This window comes from Haliotis rubra, unplaced genomic scaffold (assembly GCF_003918875.1).
Source record: "Haliotis rubra isolate DU_JTF1 unplaced genomic scaffold, ASM391887v1 Scf389, whole genome shotgun sequence".
Lineage (NCBI taxonomy): Eukaryota > Metazoa > Mollusca > Gastropoda > Lepetellida > Haliotidae > Haliotis > Haliotis rubra.
Window position 1 is genome coordinate 223,948 of NW_025767067.1, and position 27,903 is coordinate 251,850.

At 37.2% G+C, this 27,903-nt stretch overlaps 1 protein-coding gene across 1 annotated transcript in view; it reads right to left on the reverse strand.

Moving 5' to 3' along the window:
• The window catches only part of LOC124286648 (neuron navigator 3-like), a 543,359-nt gene that overhangs the window by 177,219 nt on the left and 338,237 nt on the right, over positions 1-27,903 (reverse strand). Inside the window, 2 exon segments of the mRNA XM_046723050.1 lie at positions 1,662-1,887; positions 8,463-8,535. Of these exon segments, the coding sequence (XP_046579006.1) occupies positions 1,662-1,887; positions 8,463-8,535 (299 nt within the window).

The window sequence follows — 27,903 nt, forward strand, 5'->3', positions numbered from 1 at the left end:
CCACAATAAACATCCGTAGTTTGTCACCTTCCGCCATCGTAACCATACTTCATCTCCAAGGCACTTTCAGGGATCATCGCTTTTCCCTAATGAAATCACAAATCTATGTCAGGGATAATGAAAGCCACCGTGTCTCTCTTATAATACTGCTTGCACAAGATTTTTTATATTGTATTTATGAGGACTTTATGCCACAAGGTGCGGATAAGTAAGCCATGTGTAATAATATGTCTGTGTGTTTAATACCCACCATTTTATATACAACATGTAAAACTCAGATATATAACCATGATACTTTAACAGATATACATGCATATAAGGCAAATACAGCCATAAAAGCCATATCTTTCTATCATACAAGGGCAACAACAGTTTCCAAACAAAACTTGACAAGATATATTCAAAAAGCCTGCCAAGTAAAAATAGTTATCTCCCTTTAAAAGCATCCTCACCACTTAAATGAGTGGCTTTCTCAGTTTACAGCTATAATGAAGATACCACTGTACAGCTCCCAGGCCTATAGGAAGGTTCCTTTTGATCTCTTATGGGTGAAATCGACTATGCTGAGAATAAATAGCTTGTTATATGAAACTGTCGATCACTGTAGTTCTTACCTTTCAAACTACAGAGGTCCCTGAATGTGTTTCATTTCTTTTGCACATTTCTGCCAATCTGACCGTCTACATAATATGAGTGTGCGTCAATTTCAATCCGAAATCAATACCTTAGGACAGGTATAAATGGTCAGTACAAAAATCCCATTGAAAGATGTTCCCTCACTGAGGTAGCTGGGTCACATGTCACTGGACTAGTGCACCAGTAATATCTGAAGACATCTGCGTTTTGCAGGCGGAATGCTGATATTTAACATTTTGCCTTTTGACCATTACTAAATGATCATCAGCATACATGGAGCTTATGCTTAACCCTTTTGGCCAAATTCCATTGCTTTTATTTTGCTGATCCAAGATCAGATTCTGAAACAGATGAGCGAGGTGGGGAGCACAGATAGTGCCAGTGGGCATGTCTACTATTCTCAATGTCTCACCTCCAAATTTAACATAGATATTATCCAGAGGAGTGAGTGAGTGAGTATGGTTTTATGCCACTTTTAGCAATATTCCAGCATTATCACGGTGAGGGACACCAGAAGTGGGCTTCACACATTGTACCAATGTGGGGAATCGAACCCAAATCTTCAGCATGACGAGATTACTAGTGTAATCTTTGACAGTGTCTGTTTTCCAGTAACATGTACTCATATATAATTTAAACAGGTTTGTTACCAGCACTTGTAAATCTACCTCCCAACACATGTCTACAGAATGCAGGGGATGGGAGTTGTTTGAAAGATGGGGGCACTTTTGGCCAACTTGAAGAGGCAAATTATTAGACATGTTCAATTGTTCTATATCCCTCACAGAATATATTTACTCTTCATTATAAAGTCAATCCAGTCAATTCTGACACTAACTTGTGCTAAATACCAAATGATATATGGAGACAAAATAACCAGAAGACGAGTTTTGCCAAGAAGACATTTTTACACACATTCCCGGATGTGAACTTTTAACATTCTTCAAAACAAAATGACCACCACTTAAATCTATTAATATCTAATTTAAATGTCACATGCAACATTTCAGCCAATCAAATCTCACCTTGATAGCATCTCCCCTCCATTAACCTGAGGTGTTGTTCTCCCTCCGGAGTTTGGGGCTCCGACGACTACGGCGATGCCCGGATGTGAAAGCTCCGGTGTGGATGGTGGATCCTTTGCCTGTTCTGGAGGCTTCGTCGTTTGTTGCTGTGTCTTCTGCTGCTGTTTGAACCTTGACAAGCTGAAGAACAACCCTAGAATTGCCTTGAGGTTGCCATCTTTGATATCTGGAATGAAAGGCCGAGATTTTAGTTATTTTCATACTTGCCATTTTGGTGGCTGCCTTGTTTCACCCATGGGATCTGCTCTCACAAGGTGTAATTTACAACATGAAGGTGTGGAAATCGAATCTTTATTAGAAAGAACAGATGAAACCAAATCCTCATCCATGGTCTGTGTGTCAGATGTAGGCTATTAATGTCACTGTCGGCCTTAAAACCATGGTTCCACCACTGGTGCCATTATGCTGAACATGTCGGTGCCAAACATGTTAATGCCACACCAAGAACCACAAAATCACACAAATATCAAGTTCCTAGACTAACAACTAGTCCTTACTGTGTCCTAAGAACTATGCATATGGGTACTTCAAAGTCAAAGTTCATCAATTTATATGAAAGTATTTGAAATCTATACTGGTACCAAAGTGCCAAACAAGAAACTATTTATGTGTTGGTATCTGGAAAAAGTATTGGTACCACAATACCCAGCAAATCATAATTTATACAGTGATATGTAGGAACTATATTGCTACCACAGTGCCAAGCAAGTCATAATTTATACAGTGATATCTGGGAAACAGTACCAAAGTGCCAAGCAAGCCACAATTTACACAGCGGTACCTGGGAAACGGTACCACAGTGCCAAGCAAGTCATAACTTCTATAGCAACAGCTGGAAACTACACTGATTAAAAAATGCAAAACATGGGATAATTTAGTCATTGGTTTCTGACAACCGAAACAAGCATAGGTTATTTATGACCCACTGAAACCTGGAAGCCCAGTGGTGTAGTGAAGTTACAAGGAAACTGGTTTGGGATGCCAATTAGTCAGAAGAAATAATCAGCCAAGCAATCTCCACAGTAAATACATCAATAATCAATAACCTGATAGACTGCAAGGACAAATCAGCTGGAATAGATCCCATGTAAAGCTCTCTATAATTAGTGACTTAATTTCAAAACAGCCTTAAACAGAATTTCAGTTACTCAAACTCAAATCACAAAATATTAAGAACATTTTACACCAATGGTTTCACTGCAGTTTCATACAATCACTGCATTTAAGAGACAACATTGTTTTTTTGTTACTTAATAAACAATATATCTGAGAGAAAATGTGTGGGCATCTGATCCCTGTTTGTCTCAGCTTACAAAACAACTAGACACATTGATATTAATCTCTGTATTTGAAAAAGTGGCTTATAGTCAGGAAATACTATTTATGCTGTAACACAATCTGTCTAATGATGATTTATTGCAAATTTCACATTGTTTTAATGACACAGTTTGTTATCTTCTGTTTGTTTACCCAAAGTGACCCGACATTGTTCTAGACTGCACACGATATCTAGGACAGCAATACATGTATTTCCTCAAACATTTAGTTTTACGCCGCACTCAGCAGTATTCCAGCAATACGGCGGCAGTTTACCCAAGAGTAGGCAATGTGCATATCACACAAGAAATTACAGAACATTGCTGTTAGTTTAATGTGGGAGATGTATGCCATCTTTTTAGAACCATTGCAGGCATTGTATTTCTATTCCCAGATGAACATACGATCAACAAGAAGTCAGCGCCATACCTGTGGCCGAGCTGCATCACATATTGCTGTTATCCCACCTCAAGCTGGCACAAACTTGATGTAACGGTACACAGTTATGTTACAACAAACACACTCACTGGCTTGTTTGAAAAGGCATATTCCTGTCACATAATAATCTCCACGATAACAACCTCGATCCACATGAAACTGAAGTCTAACCAAATTCATCATGTACAAACTTGCATATTTGGTTTGCAGGACAATTAAGCATGAATTAGTCATTCTCATGTGAAGTAAACAAAACTAACCGTTACAAAAGCCAAGAGACGTCGATCTGTGCAACTGGACACCTGAACAATATTGACAAGTGTTTGGAACGATTGTTAACAGTTACATGGTGCATTATGATACCAATGTTAAATTATTACCAAGGAAGCTTGTTAAACAAATCTAAAAAAAATTCCTGATACAATCAACATAGTAATGGCTTTAATTGGGTAAAAATGTAGGAGGTCGAAATGTGGACATTAGTTATAAATTATTAAAAAGTTTGCAATTGAATACTGTCATGGTATCATATTTCAATTATTTGCCAAAGCAATGTGTTTTGAAAACTCAGCTAATTGGCGCCAATGTTGAAATGACAAAGATGTTTTGGCACAAATGCAATGCATTAAGTTCAGTCACTGGAAACATCTGGAAAACAGACAATTCTGTTAAATATCTCTCATGATGGCATGTCAATATTTGAACAAAATGTCTAAGAAATGCAATCTATTGAAATTTACCCATCATAATTCTTGTAGAAATCAAACATATTGAAACAGTTCTGAAACAGTTACAGAACCTCTTCCCATGTTTCTCTTCGGTTCTGACTAGAACACATTAGGACATCTAGGCCAGGTGCTTCACTTGTCAATACGCTATTGTTCAAATGGCCTCAAAGACATCTTCCATAAACCCCTGATTATGGAATCAAATTCTAAATCTTACCTCGCTAGATTAGTCAGTGACTCGTCAGTTTCAATGGCAAAATGCACCAAGAATTACACAGAATCCAAAATGGCAAGAACGTCATACATTTCTGCAAAATGTCGTACATATACATACAGCGAATCTGGTCATTGGGCCAATCTCATTAAGAATGTCAAATGAGGACAGTAATATCTGGTGTATATTTCCCATCTGACTCCTACTTGATCAGATTCTATTTCACTCAATTTCATCTCCAGTGCTTTGAGCGATCACAAGGGTTTATTCCCCAGCTTCAGCCGGACACAAATCTCGTATAACAACTACATTATTGATTCATTAAGGGTCCCTTGTCTAGACACCATTCATCAAAATGACTTGAATTTGAAATTTTTATCCCCTTAAATTTTTAGAAGAAAAACTTTTAAATTACTCGTGGTTCCATGCCTGGCATATGTGCTGTTATTAACTTGCATTCTCCAACCTTCCTGACAATGGGGCCATTAATTCAAAAGTTGATCAAATTTGATCATATTTATGGTTCAAGAGGAACCTAAATGCACATGCTTCATTTTCTGTTGAAATCTCATTTAATAAAAATCCGCCAAAAGACAAAACTTTGTCAAAATTATCCCAGCTGTTCAACAAAATATGCCACATGTTCCTGTAGACTTTAGTCAAGGTGAGCTACAATACTGACCATAAAACACATGAGATGATAGATACCTTCCGCTCAGGTGAGAAAAACAACACAGAAACTAAACATTGTCAACATAGATATAGAGTATCATGTATATTTCCTCAAGCATGAAATGAAGAACTGTACATTTCAATGAAAATGACAGTGCTATAGCCATGAAGATTAACACAGTGTTTATTTATTAACTATTGTGAAACATTGCCTCTTCCACTTGACTTACTTTGTGGTGTCAAATCAAAATTCTGTAAATAGCACATTATTTTGAATCAATGAAGTCTCTCTAAGTACTTATATCCCCAAGAATCTTGTAAATTTCCTGACGTGATGTGTCAGTTGTCTTAATGTGAAGTTTGTCACCAGCAAATCACATGGGTCCTTGACACTAGGATTAGAGTGAGTGAGTGAGTATGGTTTTACGCCACTTTTAGCAATATTACAGCAATATCACAGCGGGGGATACCAGACATGGGCTTCACACATTGTACCTATTTGGGGAATTGAACCTGGGTCTTCAGTATGAGGAGCAGATGCTTTAACCACTAGGCCACCTCACCGCACCACTAAGATTAGATATGAGTTAGATATATTTCCTAGGTAATATGTTTTCAGATTCTGACCAAACAAATATATAGACCTGAGCCTGAAGCATATGATTCTTTTTCAAATGTATTTATTGTTTTAAGGCTCAAACAAACACATTTCTCAGTTTCTGTTGACCGCCTCCGTGGTGTAGTGGTTAAAGCGTCCGCCTGGAGAGCGGAAGGTCGCGGGTTCGATACCCGACCGCGTCATACCAAAAGACGTTAAAATATGGTACTTGTTGGTCCCTGTCTGGCGCTCGGCATTAATGGGTACAACAAGGACTGGTCGGCTGGGAGTCAGTATAATGTGTCTGAAAGGGGTATTCATGCTTCACTGCGGCATGGTATCTTAGTGGGCTAGCACTATAAACCCAGCTTAAGTCTGGGCTAGTACAAGCAGCTACACATACAACTACACACACATGCACGTCGTCATATGAGCAAAATATTCTCAAGCACGATGTTAAACCCAACTTCACCTCACCTCAGTTTCTGTTACAAATTTATAACCTTTAACCATATGTCCAACCACTGAAATGTGTATATACAAGACAAACTGTCCATCACTGTACTATAACATATGTCTCAATCTTACATCAATGCATGTCATATTAGACTTATAATTTCTGACACGACTTTTGATTCATTACTTAATTCAATTGCACTTATAAGCATAATTCAATCAGTGTCAAACATGAATGTCTTATGTCAACAAAACAACCAACCTGCTATGAAAGACGTCTTCTAAACTCTTCAGACAAATATAATCCACGAGAATATCAACAAAAACAATGTACCCAATTCCACAAGCTTTTCCAATTTTCAAATCTGATTCTGATTGTAAAATTATGAAAATCCACTTCAAGCAGTTGTCAATTGCAATAACATGTGAAAAGAAATGACAGTTTCACCATGAAATTTATAACGCATCCATCAACACCAAAATCTCAGTTGTAAGGATGCAGGTGATGACGACAGACAATCTGTTCCATCTAGCATCATCCTGTTTGTGAAATATTAAAGGGACACACGACAAGAGGCTATTGTACTCAGTGACGTGGCCCTACGACTTAATATCGTCAATTTCACAAGGCCCCAGGGACTTGACTTGCTCAGGAAATGATAATATGCACCTAGCTGGGTGCAGGACAATACGAATCCTGTGTAGCTGCAGGTCGTTTGCAGGACATAGATCACATAGCTCCAGGTCGCTTGCAGGACATAGATCACGTTGGGGTTCTGTTTCCAACACATTTGTATTCACAACCCTCAGTCAGGCTGATCTGAATATTTGAAACTCTAGAATCTAAGGATTCAGATATGACTGAAGACAAATATACTCCTTAAGAACATACACCATATTTATATACATATATATATATATTCAAACAGTTTGAAACTGTGGGATATCAGTGACACAACGGTAGTAATTATGCATACTGAGCTTCATGCTAAAGGGCAATCCTAGCTCAGTTATCATCTAAAAATAGAAACATGGACTAGATCGCAGCAGGACAGAAGGACACCAGTGAGAAGAATAATGGTGCAGTATGAGATACAATTGTGTTTCTCCTGGTAGTAATTTGTTGTGTTTAGCTCGGGAACATATCCAAACATTAAAATGTTAAGTCATGGTTGTTTGGAATTAAAGCCGATTTGCCGGGGATAGCATTGAACAAAACAAACTTTTAAGTCTCATGAATATGTATGTAGACTGAGAGGATGGATTATTTTTTATCAGAACATACAAAATTATTCATCATTCCTAGGGTAATAAAATGTTTCAATTTGTTTAAAATATAAATGTCAAAATATAAATAAATAAAATCCAGAACAAGTCTAAACTTTGGGAGCTGAGTCACTGTAGACATGCCTAATCATTCTAGACTTGAGTGGGACTCCTTAACTTGTTATCTTACGTGACAGACTACCTAACTCCTTCACTTGAGAAAACCATTCGTTGTTTGCTATTCAGCTGCAGATATGATAAGTATATTTCCAATGATTGTAAGTGGCAGCAAACGAATGAGGTGCTCATAAAATATTGGGTTTGAGTATTGACCTTGACAGCTAATTACTTAGAGTTATATTCCCATTACACTGGCAGAAAAATACATCATTTGAGAAGTTTCAAGAGTTTCAAGAAGGCTGATTGTACCCGGAACGACGCGGATGATTCGAGGCCTTCTCTGACTGATTTGCATATCATCTACTTACCCTATGTAGATCAGATACACGTTTCGTGTTTATTGGGAACTGATTTCTGGGCAAACCCTCATGTTTCCACATGGAAATCACTTCATAACACATTTGGAAATCACTCCATAACACATTTAATGACAATGTTGACACACTACCTTAAAGATACTTGCATTTAGTAATTTGACAATGTTGACACACTACCTTAAAGATACTTGCATTTAGTAATTTGACAATGTTGACACACTACCTTAAAGATACTTGCATTTAGTAATTTGACAATGTTGACACACTACCTTAAAGATACTTGCATTTAGTAATTTGACAATGTTGACACACTACCTTAAAGATACTTGCATTTAGTAATTTGACAATGTTGACACACTACCTTAAAGATACTTGCATTTAGTAATTTGACAATGTTGACACACTTTAATTAGACAATGTTGACACACTACCTTAAAGATACTTGCATTTAGTAATTTGACAATGTTGACACACTACCTTAAAGATACTTGCATTTAGTAATTTGCTTCTGGTCAGCTATGAGCGAAAGAAAACTGTAAAAACAACATATCTTACCTTTATCGCTAAGTCCTTCAACACTGACTCCTAGACTGGCCAAAAAAGTCAAACACGTATTGATATTTTCCACCTGAAACAAAGAAAAACACCTTCAGTTAATAAAAGCTTAATAGACATAAACAATAATACTTATATCACACTACACATAGACTTGACTTTGGTATATTCTTGAATCAAAACATATTTCATTGCACTACACTTGAAAATTTGACAATGAACAAAAATCCGCTTTTCAAAATTACAAACGCAATATGAAACACATATCTGAAAAAATACACAACACAAAAAATAAATTATTTAGTCTTGAATCCAGCCATGATATAAGAACAAACAAGCATAAACTTTCCCAAGGCAACATCAGAACTAACTCCATCAAAATCAACAAGTATCAATGAAATCAACAAGTATTATATGTAACTCTTCCGTTGCATAGTCTCAATCAGATAAACAGGAGCTCATGCACTCAGATGCTTATCACATGACAGGCTGTCATTGTACATTTCAAATATCCACATGTTTCAAGTGTGATTTATTTCAGCTCATGTCACGCAGGTCAGAGCCTCATAAAAAAATCCCTTTTAATAAATTTTATCATTATTGTAATCAGTTCCAGCCTAGCTAAAAGGGTTTCTGTGCCACGTAAGGTCATACATATACTGAACAAAATCTACTCTCATCGAAACATTTGTCAATTATTCAGAGAGTTATTGATGAATTCTGTGAGCCAAGACGATGATGTCACAGATTTCACAAATTATGTGCATTTGGGAAATTGATAGTCTGGCATGTATTTCACAGACAGGAGTTACTGATGGCAATCGTTCATATCACGTTAAATTCAGCAAACACATGGTGGACGAAAACAATCTGAAACACACTTTTGTCAGGATAAATGTCTGATGACTTTTTTTACATAAAAACATTATTGTAATGGCAGGTCTTTCATGGAAATTATTTTTTACAGGATGTGCTTGAAACCCTGTAAATATTATACCTTAAGTAAATCAGTGCATATCTTAAATGTGTTTTTTTCTGATTTTTACAAGAAATAAGAGCCTTTGTTGGTGCCACCATGCTGCACAACGTCAACAATTTCCTTTGTTTGAATATATATGTCAGATTTAAGATAGCGCTGCAACTAATGGTACCTTTAAGCTGTAAGAAGAAACAACATTTCCAGACAATAAATGACTAGAATCTTTCATGCATTATATTTTGATCTAGCAGCATATGTTCACCTTAATTTATGCATGACACATATACTTTCACATAAATCGGATTTTCAGAATTTAATCCTTTAAATTTTAAAATGGAAAGGTTCACCTTTAAGAATTCCAATATCGGTACTAATGTTTTTCCATACAAAAAAATTGTGCATTTTTTTAAGAATATTGAATAAAACCAAATCCCTGCACAGACAGGCTGGAAGATTACCCCTGCTGCAGTGAAACCTTGTTTTATCATTCTGTCAATTGGCTCGTCTGTTCACATGAAACACAACTGGGCTCTATGTTGTAGCCAGGGCACCAATCCTATACAAATCAAATTGTGTGATTTTTCATCGGATGAGCAATTGGCACAGACTAGTCACCATGTAGACTTGCTCAGGGATGTTTTTCACACATGATCTACATTAATTGCTTAAGCAAAACATGACTCAGGCTAGACTTGCTATCGTCTCTCCACTCTCACAAAGGCTTGTATACCAGGATTTGCAAATATTTTGAAACCACATGAGTGCTTGGTGACTGTCAAATTCTAGACTTGCTACAAAGACTCTAGACTAATGCTTAGTCTCTGAATATATATGATTATGATTGTAACAAATAAACCCACTTAAATTGAAAAGGAGCCCCAGGGACGCCAGAGATTCAGAACCTGAACCTAGGGAAATCTAGACTTGCTTCATTTAGGGCTTTAGCACTGCAGGAGAGCTTGGCTGAAGTGAAAATAGTGAGGTTCTGGGACTGTGAAACAAACTACAAAGACTCCAAGACTGTTTGATTCCAAGTTAAAGTAATAGCTGATATGTTTCAGTTCCACTGTTCATACAGATTTAAACACTATTATTCTGACATTTTGATTTGGGCCTATCTTTTCAATGCTCTCCCTCTAAGCAAGGGGGCGGTGGGGTAGCCTAGTGGTTAAAGCGTTGGCTCGTCACGCCGAAGACCCGGGTTTGAATCCCCACATGGGTACATAGTGTGAAGCCCATTTGTGGTGTCCCCCGCCGTGATGTTGCTGGAATATTGCTAAAAGCGGCGTAAAACTAAACTCAGTCAGTCAGCCTCTAAGCAAGACTTTTCTTAAAGCGAAGTTTTTGTGATCTCAAATACAACAATGAATACAAATTAGAAAATAAGTAGTCTTAATTGATGTGTTGAATCATGAAAGGATCACCCCTTCCTAAACTACCTGTGAAGATCCAGGTTAGTATCGATCTTCAGTAACCAATGCTTGTCTTAAGAGGCGATGTATGGGATCGGGTGATCAAACTCGCTGACTTGGTTGACACATGTCATCATATCCCAATTGTGTAGATCGATATTCATGATGCTGATCACTGGAGTGTCTGGCCCAGACTCGATTATTTACAAACTGCTGCTATATAACTGGAGTATTGCTGAGTGCGGCATAAAACTAAACTCACTCACTCACTCACTCCCAAACTGTTCATCCCACACATAACCATCATCTCATTCCCCATCATCAATCCCTTGTACTATTCTCAGCATCTCCAGTGTCACTTCCTACCACACAAGGTTATGTACATCTATGGCATGTAACACTTTCATGAAATCCACAAGCCAGTGTTGACGACATGCACAATGATGGGTTTCTCCCACACCTAAAGGGATGCAACTCTCCACAGCACTCTGTTGGCTCTACAAAAATGTACAACTATTTGATTCTGTAGAAACGACCTGAACTCTACATCTTCATTTCTGTCTCTATTCACAGAGTTAGAACTGGGACAATCTACTCCAGCATACCAAATTACATTGCAAACTTGATAACTTCTTACACAAACTAACCTTTGCAGTTTCGACAACCATTGATCTTATTGCCAAAATACAATTCCAATACCATTCAGGTTCCCCAAAATACTTCCCGAAACTCTTTCACATTTCTTGATTAACCAACAAAGAGTTTCGCATCAGTAACCACTGAGTGCACCAACATCCACGTCCTTATCTATTCATTAACGTGAGATATGATTACTCAGCACCTACCAGACAGTCCAGGTGGCGCTAAATGATGACCTGAGGATGTCATTTACACATACAGCTACCAAGTAGATCATTTACATGCAACTGACGCACTGGGCAGATGATCAGGACCAGTTTCTGCAAGTGTTTAAGGGACTTCGGGAAGTGTTCCTGGTCTGATTGACAGATACATGAGACTTGCAGTGAAACTGACATGGAATTGACAACTTATCATGTGATTATTACATAAATGATATTTCCTGTCTGATCCTCACAAAAGTTACAGTGATGAATCAACAACAGTGAAATATATGCTGAAAACATAAATGGTATGCATTTCAGACAACAGATTCCTTCAAAATAAACATTACAATCACATTGCCAGCAGTGAATGTGTCCCTGCATATAATACAACTTGCTAGTAATACTATAACTCAATGATATCTGAATGTAGATTCAGTGGCTGGTGTTATTGTCAGCACACATCTGGCAGAAATGTTTTCCATATACCCTTCTGTATCCCACAGAGGAATATATCCCAGGTACCTTTCTGTATCCCACAGAGGAATATATCCCAGGTACCTTTCTGTATCCCACAGAAGAATATATCCAGGTACCCTTCTGTATCCCACAGAGGAATATATCCCAGGTACCTTTCTGTATCCCACAGAGGAATATATCCCAGGTACCTTTCTGTATCCCACAGAGGAATATATCCAGGTACCCTTCTGTATCCCACAGAGGAATATATCCCAGGTACCTTTCTGTATCCCACAGAAGAATATATCCAGGTACCCTTCTGTATCCCACAGAGGAATATATCCCAGGTACCTTTCTGTATCCCACAGAAGAATATATCCCAGGTACCCTTCTGTATCCCACAGAGGAATATATCCCAGGTACCCTTCTGTATCCCACAGAGGAATATATCCTAGGTACCCTTCTGTATCCCACATAGGCATATATCCTAGGTACCCTTCTGTATCCCACAGAGGCATATATCCTTGGTACCCTTCTGTATCCCACAGAGACATATATCTTGGTACCCTTCTGTATCCCACAGAGGCATATATCCTAGGTACCCTTCTGTATCCCACAGAGGCATATATCCTTGGTACCCTTCTGTATCCCACAGAGGAATATATCCTTGGTACCCTTCTGTATCCCACAGAAGAATATATCCTTGGTACCCTTCTGTATCCCACAGAGGAATATATCCTTGGTACCCTTCTGTATCCCACAGAGGAATATATCCCAGGTACCCTTCTGTATCCCACAGAGGAATATATCCTAGGTACCTTCTGTTGCCCACAGAGGAATACAAGGTACCCTTCTGTATCCCACAGAGGAAAACATCCCAGGTACCCTTCTGTATCCCACAAAGGAATATGTCCCAGGTATCCTGTATACCACAGAGGAATATATCCCAGGTACCCTTCTGTATCCCACAGAGGAATATATCCCAGGTACCCTTCTGTATCCCACAGAATCCTAGGAATATATCCCATCCCAGGTACCCTTCTGTATCCCACAGAGGAATATATCCCAGGTACCCTTCTGTATCCCACAGAAGAAATATATTCCAGGTACCCTTCTGTATACCACAGAGGAATATATCCCAGGTACCCTTCTGTATACCACAGAGGAATATATTCCAGGTACCCTTCTGTATACCACAGAGGTACCCAGATGAATATGGAAAGGGTTCTGTCACAAGGCATACAAGATTATTGCACCTATTCCACAAAGTGCAAGCATGTATGTGTGTGCCTGCTTGTGCTGATCTAGATTTATGCCAGTTTTATAATGCTTGCTCAGTGAAACACCATGCTGCAGTTAACACCGATAACATATTACCCCCATGCAGACTCAACTGTGCCATAGAAACAACTTTAATCATCATCAGCTTTCACAAACCAAAGAACATCATTAAATGTGCTTAAAATATGCAGTTCCACTTATTTTAACATCATAAATATCATCACCCTAAACTGACAAAAAGATTTACTTTCTTTTACTTATATTGGATATACTGTGAAACTTTCTTTGTAAGGAAGAATAGCCATACCTGAAACTTTTGTGTGGGTAAAATGAAATTATTTCCTAGTCAAATGTAAAATTTCTTTCAAGTTTAATAGTTCCTGCTGAAGCGCCATTACACTTGGTGTACCTCAAAGGTATATTCCAATTGATGACATAAAAACAAACATTTGCTAAGAGTTCGGTTAGTTACTTTTTACTTAAAATGCACCGGGATTACACCTTGCATTAAAAAAAACATTCTCAATGTCTTCAATGGAGCCATTAGAATTCTGTAATTTTAGAACCCTCCCACCAGAGTGTCCAACAAATGGCTCCAAATCCTATCATCAGAGCAGAATAGGCAGCAATGGCAGTGGTATATATATGACTACATAAAAAAACAACTTCCAATATCGGTAGCAGAAATTTGTCTGTATGAAAGACAGTCTCTGAATAACCCCCTCCGCTCCTCCTCGATGCTTGTTTTCAGTTTCAATTTCTTTAATCTTCTTCCCAAAAGCCGTCAACGAGAAAACTCAATTTCCTCCTAGGAAAGGGTCCCAATTTGACCCCGTTCGTTTTCTTGAGCAACTGTCAAGTTACTTTTGTTTGCATTCAGTGGCAAAGATCAAATGAGATTAAAACTTCTTTAAGGGTCAGAGACAAACAGAGAAACTGAATGTAATTAATTGTATGTCACTAAGTGCAAAATCTAGTTGATTGCAAGCCTGCCCTTTTTCCAGAAAGTAGAAATGGAATTACACAACTGATCCCAAGAACATTAGCTCAACAAACATTCATCATTTTACTGCCATAACTGCCTACATAATGATTATTGTAATAAACTATTTATACCAACCATTTGACAAAGTCAGTTTCATTGAAATGTAGGACAATTTAAATATTTGATAAGTTGATAAGAAAACTTTAACCAATGACATCATGGGAAAAACATGCAAAACACATATGTAATGCACGTGACACAACCATTGCTAGAACAGGAAAACCTTTGCGATGCTACTGTCCTGACAACTAGGCCCATGTTTTCTTGTCACTAGGTATGAGAAATGATATAGTGTACTAGGCTCCAGTTGCTTCAGATAACAAACATTGCCAAGGCAAGCAATTTACATGATCTACGACTTATCCTTCATTATATCTTCTCATAAAAGCAGTGAGTTGTCACAGCATAACAATATTCACATTTGGACACCCTGCCACAAGATAATGTCTTCTTGGCAGCTTTTTTTGCAATGGCCAAATCAACTGCTTTCCTGACAACTAGGTGTAATTGTTAATCTTGAATTTAGATCACAATCAGAAGATATGCCGTTATTTGCACTTTTATTCCTTATTTAAATCTGAAATGTTTTTTGTTTAAATTAATCATTATAGATTTTACTTTGTACAGAGTAATGACTGATATACATTTTTGGTGGTTAAACTTTCCATACAAAATACAACCCTAGCTTTTATCCAGCCATACTGACATTAACAGTATGTTCCACACAACCATGACATGCTATTTGAGAAACTATTTCTACCAAATTCTCCTGTATCAGTTTTCAAGTATATCTCACCCCCAGGTATGTCAATTGCAAACAGACGACCACAACTCTTTAAAAACAGATAGTACATTTCAGCAATACACATGGTACATGTCATGTCAGTTTCTGACGATGACTTATACACTATACTGAAAAAATGAGGCATCCCATTATTTGTTGACAAGTATCATCAGCAGAAAATGAAAAAAACACCAAAAGCTTTCATCAATCAGCAAAAACAAATTACATCTTCTTCTGCTGGTTCTCATAAAAAATAGCTCCAGATGTATGTTTTAGGAGAAAAATAAATAACTAGCTGGAGCTTACTGCTTCTGTATACTCTCTAGTCAACTATCAGATCACCTTTAACCTCTACTCCTGGGCACAGGAATTAGGGACTAAAATAGGCCATTAATGTTTTAACTGACAGGATCATGACCTGAGAAACATATTTTTAAATAAAAAATACTAGGATGTTTACTGCAGATATCCTCTCGGCTTGAAGGTTTCAAATACAGTAATGTTTTTACAATCCAAAGACATTTCACTGTAGGATGCTAAAAGATCAATGAACCCTACGAAACAGCTAGTCTCTGAAATGAACATATTTTACAGAAAACCAAAGTTTTTAAATTGAAATAAAATACACATAAAAGGAGACTTTCTTCATTTTCAGAACTGTGGAAATCTAGACTTGCCACATATTTTAGACTTGCATGGGCTACATAGGGTATATTTGTATCATGGTTTGTATGACAGACCACCTACAAATCTATGTTTTAACATTTGTGGTTAACAGTTTTACCCATTTAATGTTAAATAATCCAGAGCATGTACATTACTGGGTATATAAGTGTGAGCCCTATCTCTTCACAGGCAGACCTGCACATTGTTAGTAGAAGATGTCATCTGTTGGCATATCACAATAAATATGAAATCAAATTCTAATATGATGACAATATTCTTCAGAACTACACAGAAACTTTATTATTGTTCTAAAGGTGATCCAACATGTAACATTTCAAATTTCAATAAAAAATTAAACTTCAAACCTAAGACAATTTAAAGACTTTATAAAGTAGGTTACTGAGCTGTTGATGTTAAGACCATTAATCATTCCATCTGTCAAACAGGCTCATGAATGTACATAAATATCACTGCCAAATTAAAGTAATACACTACAATGTGAACTCCGTAAAGACATAAGCTTACTGAGACCTGAAATCCTGTGAAAGCTGACCAAAATCCACATTGCCACATCAGCTGTCATACACAATGACCAGTGCTTATGTCCAAAATGACAGTTGTGTCACTGTACCAGACAATGACTTAGATAAGATATGCAATCTACACGCGGACCGTATGAGACGTCTATTTCAGACAAAACAAGTTGTTAGGTAAATAGCAGGCTAATGACAGATCAGTCTCCTCAATTTTCTTGCCATAACATGTGTTGTCGTCTTATCGTAGACTTATGTATTGCACAGGGGTGATACAGACGAAAAAATCCTCCTTGTCGGTAAGGATAATATTAATGGAGATATACCGATTGCTGATGGAAGTCTTGGAGGCATCGACATATGTCTGGGTGGAAACGACTAGAGCAGAGCAAATGGATCAGAGTACAGACATGTTATATAAGGTTATATCGGGTTATATAGGGTCATGTTATACATGTATGCATGGTGCAGGTAGAGGCGCTAAGTTAAGGGTGCTGAATATCATCGACCAAAAGAAATGTCAGATGGCGTCACGAGTAATGCACTTCGCTGGAATACCTTTTTCTTTTCTATTGATGTTGCACATTGGAAAAGAATATCCTAGACGATGGATTGGTGAGTCAGTGAGAAGTCTTTGTACTTCTTCTTGCATCTCTGTAGCTTATATAATAGCCAGGACCAAAATGGGATTCTTGAATACAAATAATTGTGATTAAAGTCCTATGCCCTTGTTGTCATTTCAATAATGGGGGGGGGGGCAAAATTAATCACTTTGGTCTGTGTAGTAAACAGCTGTATTTAAATATTAGTAATAAATGTCCAGATTGTCAAAATGTACATGTAAGAGTTATCTGCCCTTGCCCAAACTAAACCTCCATTGCTTCTTATGACTTGGACTTAGTTTCTCGTCAGCAGGGTGAAAAAGCTATGTGGACTGGTCTTTTTCGGAGTCTGTGTGCCATAAAGGTTGTTTAGTAGACATTTAAATGAGAGTGAGAGTGATTCCTTTCCAAACAGATATTCTCAGACATCACTCCATGAGGACTGTCAGCAAGGAAAACAGTAGCATTAAATGATCCTGAATATAAATCTAATATTTCAGTCATCAGCCTATATGCTGGTGTCATTAATCTGACCTCATATTCCATCATGCTGTCATCAGAACGCACAGGACATCGTCTACCACTTACAGCTATTGCTTACACCCCTGTAAGTGTGTAATCATGGGATGACACACCCTGACCCAGCTTTGAGTGCCAGGACTATTCCCTGGCTAGTAAGTCTCATTTAGATTATTAAGTTGAACAGACTAATTTCATTAACAATTCATTATGTTTTGTCTGTGGCAAACCAGGGTGCCCATTTTGACAAGGTTATTTCTGACAAATGGTAAATCTGAAAATGATGCTTTCTTTAAATTTGCATCAGTTTTCTCATCAAAATCTGAACGGCTCCAGTTGGATAGAGAAACACTGTATTAGTCATCAGAGAGAGAAATTATTGACTTTGTCCTGACACTACATATATGCCAGTTTCAGGGGTCCCTAATCAATAAAGTGTCCGAAATTGTGCTTCCCTGGGCTGAAAGCCCAAATTAGACTCAATGAAAAACGAATCTGCATTACATATCTATACCCTAACGGACTATTGAAGATTCCCCCTTCAAAATGACACCCAGAAGAGGTCACGTCTGCTACTTAATCAAATTTGCTCTTTGAGAGAAGACGACACTTTCAGTAGCAGACATCATTTAGCTGTAGCAGGAGTCAGAAAAGATGCTGAATTGTGACAACTGTCATAACCTTATGACTCATCAATAAGCATTAGCAAACAGAATGTTCCCAATTTATTCCTGAAATACTCCGGATATGGCCTGAACATTTTGTTCATCCAGCATGATAGCAAAGGACAGGGTATGCTGAAGTGAAACCATAATTGAAATTGCTAGGAGTTGCAGGAATACAGAAAAGCACACAACCTATAATTTCTTTTCACACTTTTTTCAAGAACAAAACTGTTTCACGCAATTTCGTTCTTTATAAGGGTCAGAAACCACAAAGGAAAAAGTAAATCGCCTCAGGCATTTTTTTGAAGTCTGTAATTCTTAATGGTTCCGTAAAGTTGTCAATTTCTCAGCTGTTCCTTTAGTTACAAAATCAAAGTTTTTGCCAAAGCAGAAACAACAAAAGAAAGTGATTTCCAAACCAAATCTGCTTAGGGGAAGGGCTCTATGATAACCTAGAGAGTCTTTCATCCAATTTATCACCATCATAACAATCACCAATGATATTTCTCAGATGTAAGGCAATCATAGAAATATCATAGTTCTGCCATCTCTCTGAAAGGGTGAAACATTCAGGATCTTCTTGCTTCCAAATCTAGTGATTATAATCATCTCAATGAACAAACTTACGGCTAATGAAGAGAAACAATGGCGATATCTGGGTATTCCTGTGATACCATAATCTGATTAACACTGACAGTTCTAAGATGTTTTCATTAACAGCATCGCTGTGTTAGAGATTTCCTGATGATTGAAAAACCAATTACTTGAAAATAATAATAAAGCCCTGAAAATAATAAAGGAAACTTAATCATTTCATTGTAAATAATGTAAGGTAATGTGCTGCTCTTCATAAAACAATATTCTAAACACATGATATTTTCAAATTTCTCACAATTTTTGTAATTAAACCCACCAAAAGATTACATATGATACTTTATTACTCACTCATTGAAGATATCACTGTTTAATAATTTTACAATGTTATTACACATTGTGTAATAACATCGCGTGGTGCCGTACGTATGATGTAAAACTGGTTTACAGTTATGACATCACAATGCTAATACCTCTGTCACAATAGTATTAGACCTTGCTTGACTCGGGGAAAGCTGAGAGTCATCACACTCGTTGAATTCCTAGGAAAGAAGTACTTTGCTCGATATTATTTTGCTAATGTTAGGTGAGTAATAAACAAAATACTAAACGATGTCCCGTGTAATACCATATTTATGAAACTCGTGAATGGTATTGGTATTTAACTGGCTTTCGCTTGTTAGATACCAAACCATTCACGAGTTTCATAAATATGGTATTACACGGGACATCGTTTAGTATTCTCTATGTACTTCATTCAACAGAAAAAAGACTCTTCAATGAATCCGTGAACAAGCAATTAACAAGGAAAGGTTAATTCCACATTTTTTAACACAATTTTTGGATTACTTTTAATACCTTAATGGGGTAATTACATAATTCCATAATTTATGGAAACACTCCATGTGAGATGATATAGTGCAATGTCTTCTCATCAGATATACCCCCTGCATTTCTAAGATGTGGATCCCAAGGCCCCAACACATGAGGCCCCAGCAGTTCACACAAGTGCAATCAGACAGACAATCCTTTTAAGCTGAACATTAGTGACATTAAAAGACTACAATGAAATACATTACCAGGAACCAAAGTTCTTCAAGTAATTTCCGTGAAGATGAAAAAAGTGGGTAAAACTCCAGAAAAAGTCCTCCTAGAGGAAGATGGATAGACAATAGGTAGTGGTGTTGACTTGGGTCAGAGTCTTGTGTGTGTGATAAACACACCTCTGCAGCTAGCATCTGGCGCTACAGCTATCTCAATGAGTGCAATGGGAACCACATGGGTTGCCTCTCCAGGCTAATTACTATAGGAGGGCAAGGTGTGGACAGATCCTCAGATCAGCTATACACAAGATACATACATGATAGGTACGATGTGGAAGATGTTTGACTATGTTAAATATGAGCATAGTTTTGAGTTTTAGCAGGGTTTATATATAACTAGAAACCATATACCACTACTGAGGTGAGGTGTTAAAGTGTTTTATATCATGTTCAAGATTCTGTACTGACAATGCTGTGTGCATGCATGTGTGTCCGTGACTGATTGTTCCAGACTTCTGTCGGATTCTCATATAGCATGCCACAGTTTAACATGATCACCCTACTCACACACAGTATACTGGCTCTGAATCAAACAAGTTTTGCTTTATACTGTTATAAGGTAGGAAAAGTAAGAATCTTTTAAACTCAAAATCTCTTGGTATGTTCTCTCTCTCTCTCTCTCTCTCTCTCTCTTTCTCTTTCTGTGCATCAGTGTAATAAAATGTGATTAAGTGGTGGTATCAGTCATATATGAGAATAGTTTTGTGTCTCATGTTATTCTTATTTAATCTAAATTGTACAGATCAAGGTGTGAAAAAATTAAGCATTACAATCAGAACAGGTATTTACTGCTGAAGGTACAGCACCTGTGCTGAAACATGGCACTGAAGGAATAAAGATGCTGAAAGTCCATGTCCATGTTGTCAGTGATATCACACGGCTTCCTTCTACATAATGCTCCAAGGTCTGATAATGGATGAGATTCTCTGTAGCTACTGAAAAAATACTACAACACTGACCAGTTGCCAAGTTAAGAAACTAGAAACTTGTATTCGTTATCTTCATGCCCTCCTAAACAAACATATGACAATGATCTACCCTGTAAGTGAACCTTGGTTATCTCCCCTTCTTTTTCCATGTACTGAAGAGGATGAAATTTGAACAATCATCAGCAAAGTTCATTCACATCACATCTTCCCGTTTAGACAAGGGAAAATTTACTTGCCTCTGCATGTATCTTTGATTGATTCCACCACCTTTTCGCAAACAGTCTGTGATGTGTAAATGTGATTTGAAAACAGTAATTTTTCATGACAATAATAAATTCCTTGGAAGTTTCTTCTCGAAACAACTTGTGGTTATAAGTCTTCCCTTGGTTCTACTAAATTTCGCAATATGGATCATGAACCATGACAAAACAAGGCAAATACTAACTGGAAAATAACTAACTTTAACACAAGAGACAAAAACCTGTTTCTGTGATTGTTTTTGCTAAATGTTGTACCTATGTGATGGCTGACAACCAGCTGTGGTAGGAAGATTTGCAACATATATGCACATGTCATGATGAGTGAGTGAGTTAAGTTTTACACCGCTTTTAGCAATATTCAAGCAACATCACAGCAGGGGACACCAGAAATGGGCTTCACACATTGTACCTATGTGGGGAATCGAACCTGGGTCTTCAGTGTCACAAGCGAACACTTTAACCACTGAGCTACCCCGCTGCCCTGCATGTCATGAGGACCAACTGTGGTTACAGCCTTTGTAATAGATAAGACTGACTGAGATTGGTTTTACGCCACTTTTAGCAATATTCCAGCAACATCACGGCGGAGGACACCAGAAATGGGCTTCACACATTGTACCCATGTGGGGATTCGAACCCGGGTCTTCGGCGTGACGAGACAACGCTTTAACCATTAGGCTACCCCACCGCCCCGTAATAGATAAGACATAAACATGAGCTTTACATATGTTGTGTGTCAACTACAAATATACAATTAAGTTTTGTTTGTAACCCATCTTGAATATCTGACAAAACAGTCAAACAGGTTTAAAAGAATTTGTAAACAATTATATGAATGGGTCACTGAAAGTCAGAGATGACACCAGGTGTTCAAAAAAAAAAGGTAGCATGTCCTGTGCTATGCGGGAGTGGTCATGTCACTCCTCATTAAAACCAAGAATACAAATGCAAAGTCATGAAGAAGTAGCTGCAAAGCATTTGAAGACTTTGGTAAAAAAGCAGTTTACATCAATCATAACTAATTCACAACCCATGTACAAAAATTACCAAGATAATCTTCTACTCAGTTTAAGACAAACCCCAAAATAGAATTTTAAAAATATAAAGACAATCAAACTGAAATTCATATCAGCCAAGCAAAACAGAATTTGAACTTTTAGACAATAGACAGACTTTTTACAAGGCTTTCATAATGTAATGCAGTTTCCCATCTGTCCGTGCTATGTATATTTCAACTTGTCATCACTCTTGGTGCTGGATTTACCACGTGCGTTTGACAAATCCACTAACTAATGATCTCATACATCTCAAAAGAAATTTCCTTTCTGTTCTTGCAGCCATTGTTAATCCTCATTTAAGCAAACATTTTCGTCTGGCAATAGTTCCCTTGGTAATGTTTGGAACCATGACAGGTCATTTAGTACAGAGAGTTCCTTCCTTCAGGCGTTAAATATTTAAAAAATGTAAAAGTGTTTTTTAAAAGTGAACAATGTTGGGAAGTCTATAAATACCCAGTAAGTTCTTCGCCATGTTTTATTCATTATCACAGAATTAAGGATTGAGTTTCCACTATGAGTCACTGTCTCAGAAATATCAATTTTATTATCCTGATTTCCAGACAACTGCTATATATTGTTCTGACTTATATAATTATATCTTTGGTAATTTTATAAATTTATTTGTGCTGATAAGTTGAAAAATAAATTCATAAAATACGTACAATTTTGTTAGGTGTTTGTCCCTTATATGAACATAAAACAAATCTGATTCTATTTGATTCTACATTTTATGTGGGAAAATGTTGTCATGTTATCCGATGTCAAACGTTTCCATTTTGTTTGATATGATATCAAATGCAATGTGGAGCCCAAGCTGCTAATAATGCCACTAACTTCAGTTAAACCCTTTTCATGTGGTTATGGTTTGAAAAACGATATCTAATTAAGGAAGTAACTTTTTTCCAAATACAATATGCTTTTGTAGTATCTGTGTCGCTAATAATGACTTAACAAATCCATTTCACCTTTTTTTCCAATCAATATCAGTCTATCCCAGCTGCTGGTGGTGTGAATTTCAGTTGTTAATTTCACCAAAGGCTTGGAAGTGAAAAGGAGAGTGCAATTATTTGCCGAATTTCATGCTCGGGATCTGAAGATATGCTTGAAAGAATGCTTTAACACCAGAATCACATAACACATTTGAACACGGAACATGTGGAAGTCCACAGTTAGAAACACAGAGACACTTTTGAAAAGAAATATCGTGATCTTTTTTCTAAAATTGGCTGCAATTTTACGTCAGTTATGATTTAACAGTGTCTTCAGTGTTATTTGAAAGGCAAAATACCATGGCTTCATTATTTCTTGCATGAGCACGTTCTTCAAAGACTTTGTTTGAAAAGCAAAGCACTCCCATCAACAACTGATGCAGAACGAAGACATACATGACAACATATGTTTGTAACTAATCTCATTTTTTTCTTAATACAAACTGTATCCCAAATAACATGAATATTTAACAAGCTCATGACTGAAAAAACATGCTTTGACATGTGAAGCATCTACCTAAACTGACAATGCATGAATGTTTTTAAAGAGGAACATTTTTTCCCTTTTTTTAATGGGACTTAAACAATTTTAACTTCTTTGAAAACAGAGGAAACACATTTGTTCAAGCACACTTCCTGTATTGTTTGAAGCATTTGGTTCCCCAATTACAACTGACAGATTACATATGTGCAAACAATGTGCAAAAAAATAAATATGAACTATGTTATGTATGATGTAAAAACCACAATAAAAGTCCTTCCTCAAATGAGACTCGATGGTGGTATCAAATAGCTGGCAATATTCTGTTCAGAAACAAAGAAGACCTGTTCAGTGTCTAAGTCTGCCAAAACATACAGTGAGGGAATTCACCAAGTCTCATAATATTTACCTGAAAGTTTCAGAGGTAGGCACACAAACAAACACCCCACTTACTATGATTTGTTCTTTGGCTAGATTCCAATGTTTCATATTCACCAGCCGTTATCATGAGTTGAGCTACACAAAAACCTTACCTTTATCAATGAAAATAAGTACTTACCTAAACCAAATCTATCAGACTTGAGACATAAAATATTATATTTTTAAAATAGAAATAAATTACACCATGAACTATCTCAAGTTTTATGTTTAACACTGCCATCAAGCTGACATATGAAAATTTATAAAAATATGTTCTAAAACTGTAGAAAGTAAAGTTTACTAAAATGGCAATAATTCTGAATACCTACAGGGTTGATGTGTTTTTAATTAAGAAATAAATCTTCAGATTATAGGATGAGAGACTTTGCCTGGTTTCTCTTCAGTTTGTGTAATAACATCTGTGTTGAGGATCATAGCATCTTCTTCATGTGTGTCTCACAGCTGATTACTTCTGTTGGAACCCTACGTTTTGTGGAGGCTGACAGTGATTGCTTCTTTTTAACATGAGGTATGCATGATGCATGGGACAATCCTTACTGTGCCCCGTGCATGGCTGTCTGCACTATTCATTTGGTGGGTCAGAAATAGACGGGACATAAAAGATGAACCATTAACAATCCCAGAAAGTCGTAAGCATGTGAAAAAAATCTATTCGCTCTCTCAGTCTAAATGAGACACATGTGCAGCTTAAGTACACCAGAGAACAGGATTTCAAGTCTTCCTAAATTAAACAGATAGGTATAATGTTTTATTATGAGACTTTTCAGAATTGAGCAGATGTAGACGTTTTGTGGAGATAACAGGTTTTCGATTTTTTAATCAAGGTAACTCATGGGCAATGTAAGAAACTATCAGCCATACCACTGTTTATTACATATGAGCTGGCATAGTGAATTTTAAATGCTTTTACAAATTTTTATACTTCATCGTGCTTTTTTTAATTTTATATAAAATTGTGAAAATCTATATTGATATATTACAAAAGCAAGATTTATGGATGTCAACTTCTTTATTGTGAATAAAACGACGTTACGGAGCGTATGTTTGCTCCTTCATCAGGTATAATGATATATGGCTTCTTGCTAAGAACAATTTGATACCTCTCTGGTCAAAATTGGTGGGTGTGGGTGTGGGTTTGGTGTGGGTGAGAGTGTGGGTGTGGGTGTGGGTGTGGGTGTGGGTGTGGGTGTGGGTGTGGGTGTGGGTGTGGGTGAGAGTGTGGGTGAGGGTGTGGGTGTGGGTGTGGGTTTGGGTTGGGTGGGGTGTGGGTGTGGGTGTGGGTGTGGGTGTGGGTGAGGGTGTGGATGTGGGTGTGGGTGAGAGTGTGAGTGTGAGTGTGGATGTGGATGTGGATGTGGATGTGGGTGTGGGTGTGGGTGTGGGTGTGGGTGTGGGTGTGGGTGTGGGTGTGGGTGTGGGTGTGGGTGTGGGTGTGGGTGTGGATGTGGATGTGGGTGTGGGTGTGGGTGTGGGTGAGAGTATGGATGTGGTTGTTATAAGTAGAATTCTCCTATCATCTCAAAACCATTCTTATTGAAATAAAAAAGTTCAAGCCCACGGATATTCATAATCCTTCCTCTGTCACATGAAAGGAAATCAAGTCAAAAAAAGTGTGAACCAGAAATGAGGAGACTCTACAACAGACAGATCAACTTCAAATATTCCTTGCCAGAGGTTGATGAGGAATCACAATAGCCATGGAGCAGTGTATGTCTTGTAGAGTTCCAGCTCGGTAAGCTGACATACTGATCTGAGTCGGGGGAGGCCAAAGGCTTGATTAAGGAGATGGGAGACAAGTGATTTAAATCTCCTGCTGTCTCCCCAGCAGTATGTCAGACCTGTGATGAGACTGGCATCTCAACATGATGCATGCTCTTGTTGGGCGTTGTTGTGTTTGGTTTGGTTTGCTATTGTTTACGGACAATATTGTCTGGTGCAGTAATCCCGTCGGGGTATCTCCTTGTCTGTCGGTTCTTTCATTGCTAGGAGTGGCATGTGTGGATTGGTTCTATTGCCTGTTTTGTTTGTTATTACGATTTTATTAACTGCCGCTGTACATTTTCTCGTTTGTGTCAATATTATTCGAATTTGAGTCTTCCTCATCACTGATGCATTGTTATCATAATCTTTTCTGGGATCTTTACCAGCAGCTTGGCTTCAGGCAGCATTGTTTCCATATTAATCAATATCAGAACAATAATGATGATGATGATCATTATCATCATCATCATCATTGCCATTGCTCTTGTACAATAGCCTCTGCTTCAAGCAGAGATTTCATAATTTTGTGGAAATGGTTTTGTCGGTCTCATCTTGATAATTTCTACTATGATCACTCTCTTTTTGACTGCAGCAGTTTTATAATCAGTTCTACATTATCCCCATCTTCACCTGGAAATCATCATCATCAACAACAGCAAAATAAGTGTCTGAAGAACTGCTTCCTTATATAACCATTGTCACCACTATATCAGCAGTAGCAGTCATCTACACAAGAACACTGTCATTGGTGCCATCCATCATCATCTCTGCAATAGTCATTTTAATAATTGTTTCCACAATGATTTACCATATATTATGAGGCATAATCTATTGAAGACAACACTTAAGGTACCCATAGAAGTCATTTCTAAATGTCACCCATCATATGCAATTCCTTATTTTGACAAACATCATATGTTCCTGGGTCTTTTCAATGGAAAAATTGACCTGGCTTTGCATGTGTTTGCACTGGTGATACAGGACATCCACACCTTTGTTTCAACACCTGTTGTCATCACTATTTGAAAACAATCCTTCAACTCATGCATACTGTGTGTTGAAATCATACAATGGACTTTTAACAGAGATTTCTTCTGACCATGGTTTTTGTCAAGTGTTTGAATGGCACTTACAAATTCTCTCCTGGAGTTGGTGTTGCTATTTATACATCATGATTATGGGAAGGATTGTGCAGCTTTTTAGCACAGAACAGAAAACATCGACATGAACCTATAAAGAATATACCTCACGTTAATTGTATTACGATGTGCACCAAACATGACCATCATTCACAACACCATATGTTCTACACTAGTCAACAAAATTATTTATGAAGGTACATACCAACTAGATATAAGTCAGTCTAACATTCTTTACATGGGAAGTAAGTGTGATATTAAGGAGCAGTAAAGATCCTTGTAACCCACTACATATCAAACTTTCTTTGAAACTGTCATGTCCAATCAGTGTCTATTGCTATTTTGTTGCCATCTACAAGTTTGTTGGGATTTATTACTCATCATAACATAATAACAGTCTTCTCCAATTGTGAAATTGATTAGTATTACTTTCAAAATATCTCCTAAATGGATTACTTCCAGATGAAAAACTGGTTTACACTTTTTTGCAAAAGATGCCAGCAGATGTTTCCGGTTGGAGAGACTTACAATCTCTCATACCACAATCTATTTCAGGCTTTAGACATTCATTTTTTCAATATCACCCAGATAATATAACCTCTACTATAAATGCTTTCCTCCAAAACAAAGCAGTAAAAAATACAGTGTTTACAACAGACAAGTCATCTTGAAATACACGGTGACATGTTTTTGAATATTTTCAATGTGAAGATTTTAACTTTAGAAAACATACTTTTCAAACCTCAATTTTTTCCAGATAATATCCAAGAAGGTATAAACGTAAATCATTTATATATTTTTGTATGCACAATGTAGCATTAACCCTGACACAATACCTTACACAACAATTACAAGTATTTATGCTATGTAATAATAACAATAATAATATGGATTTATAT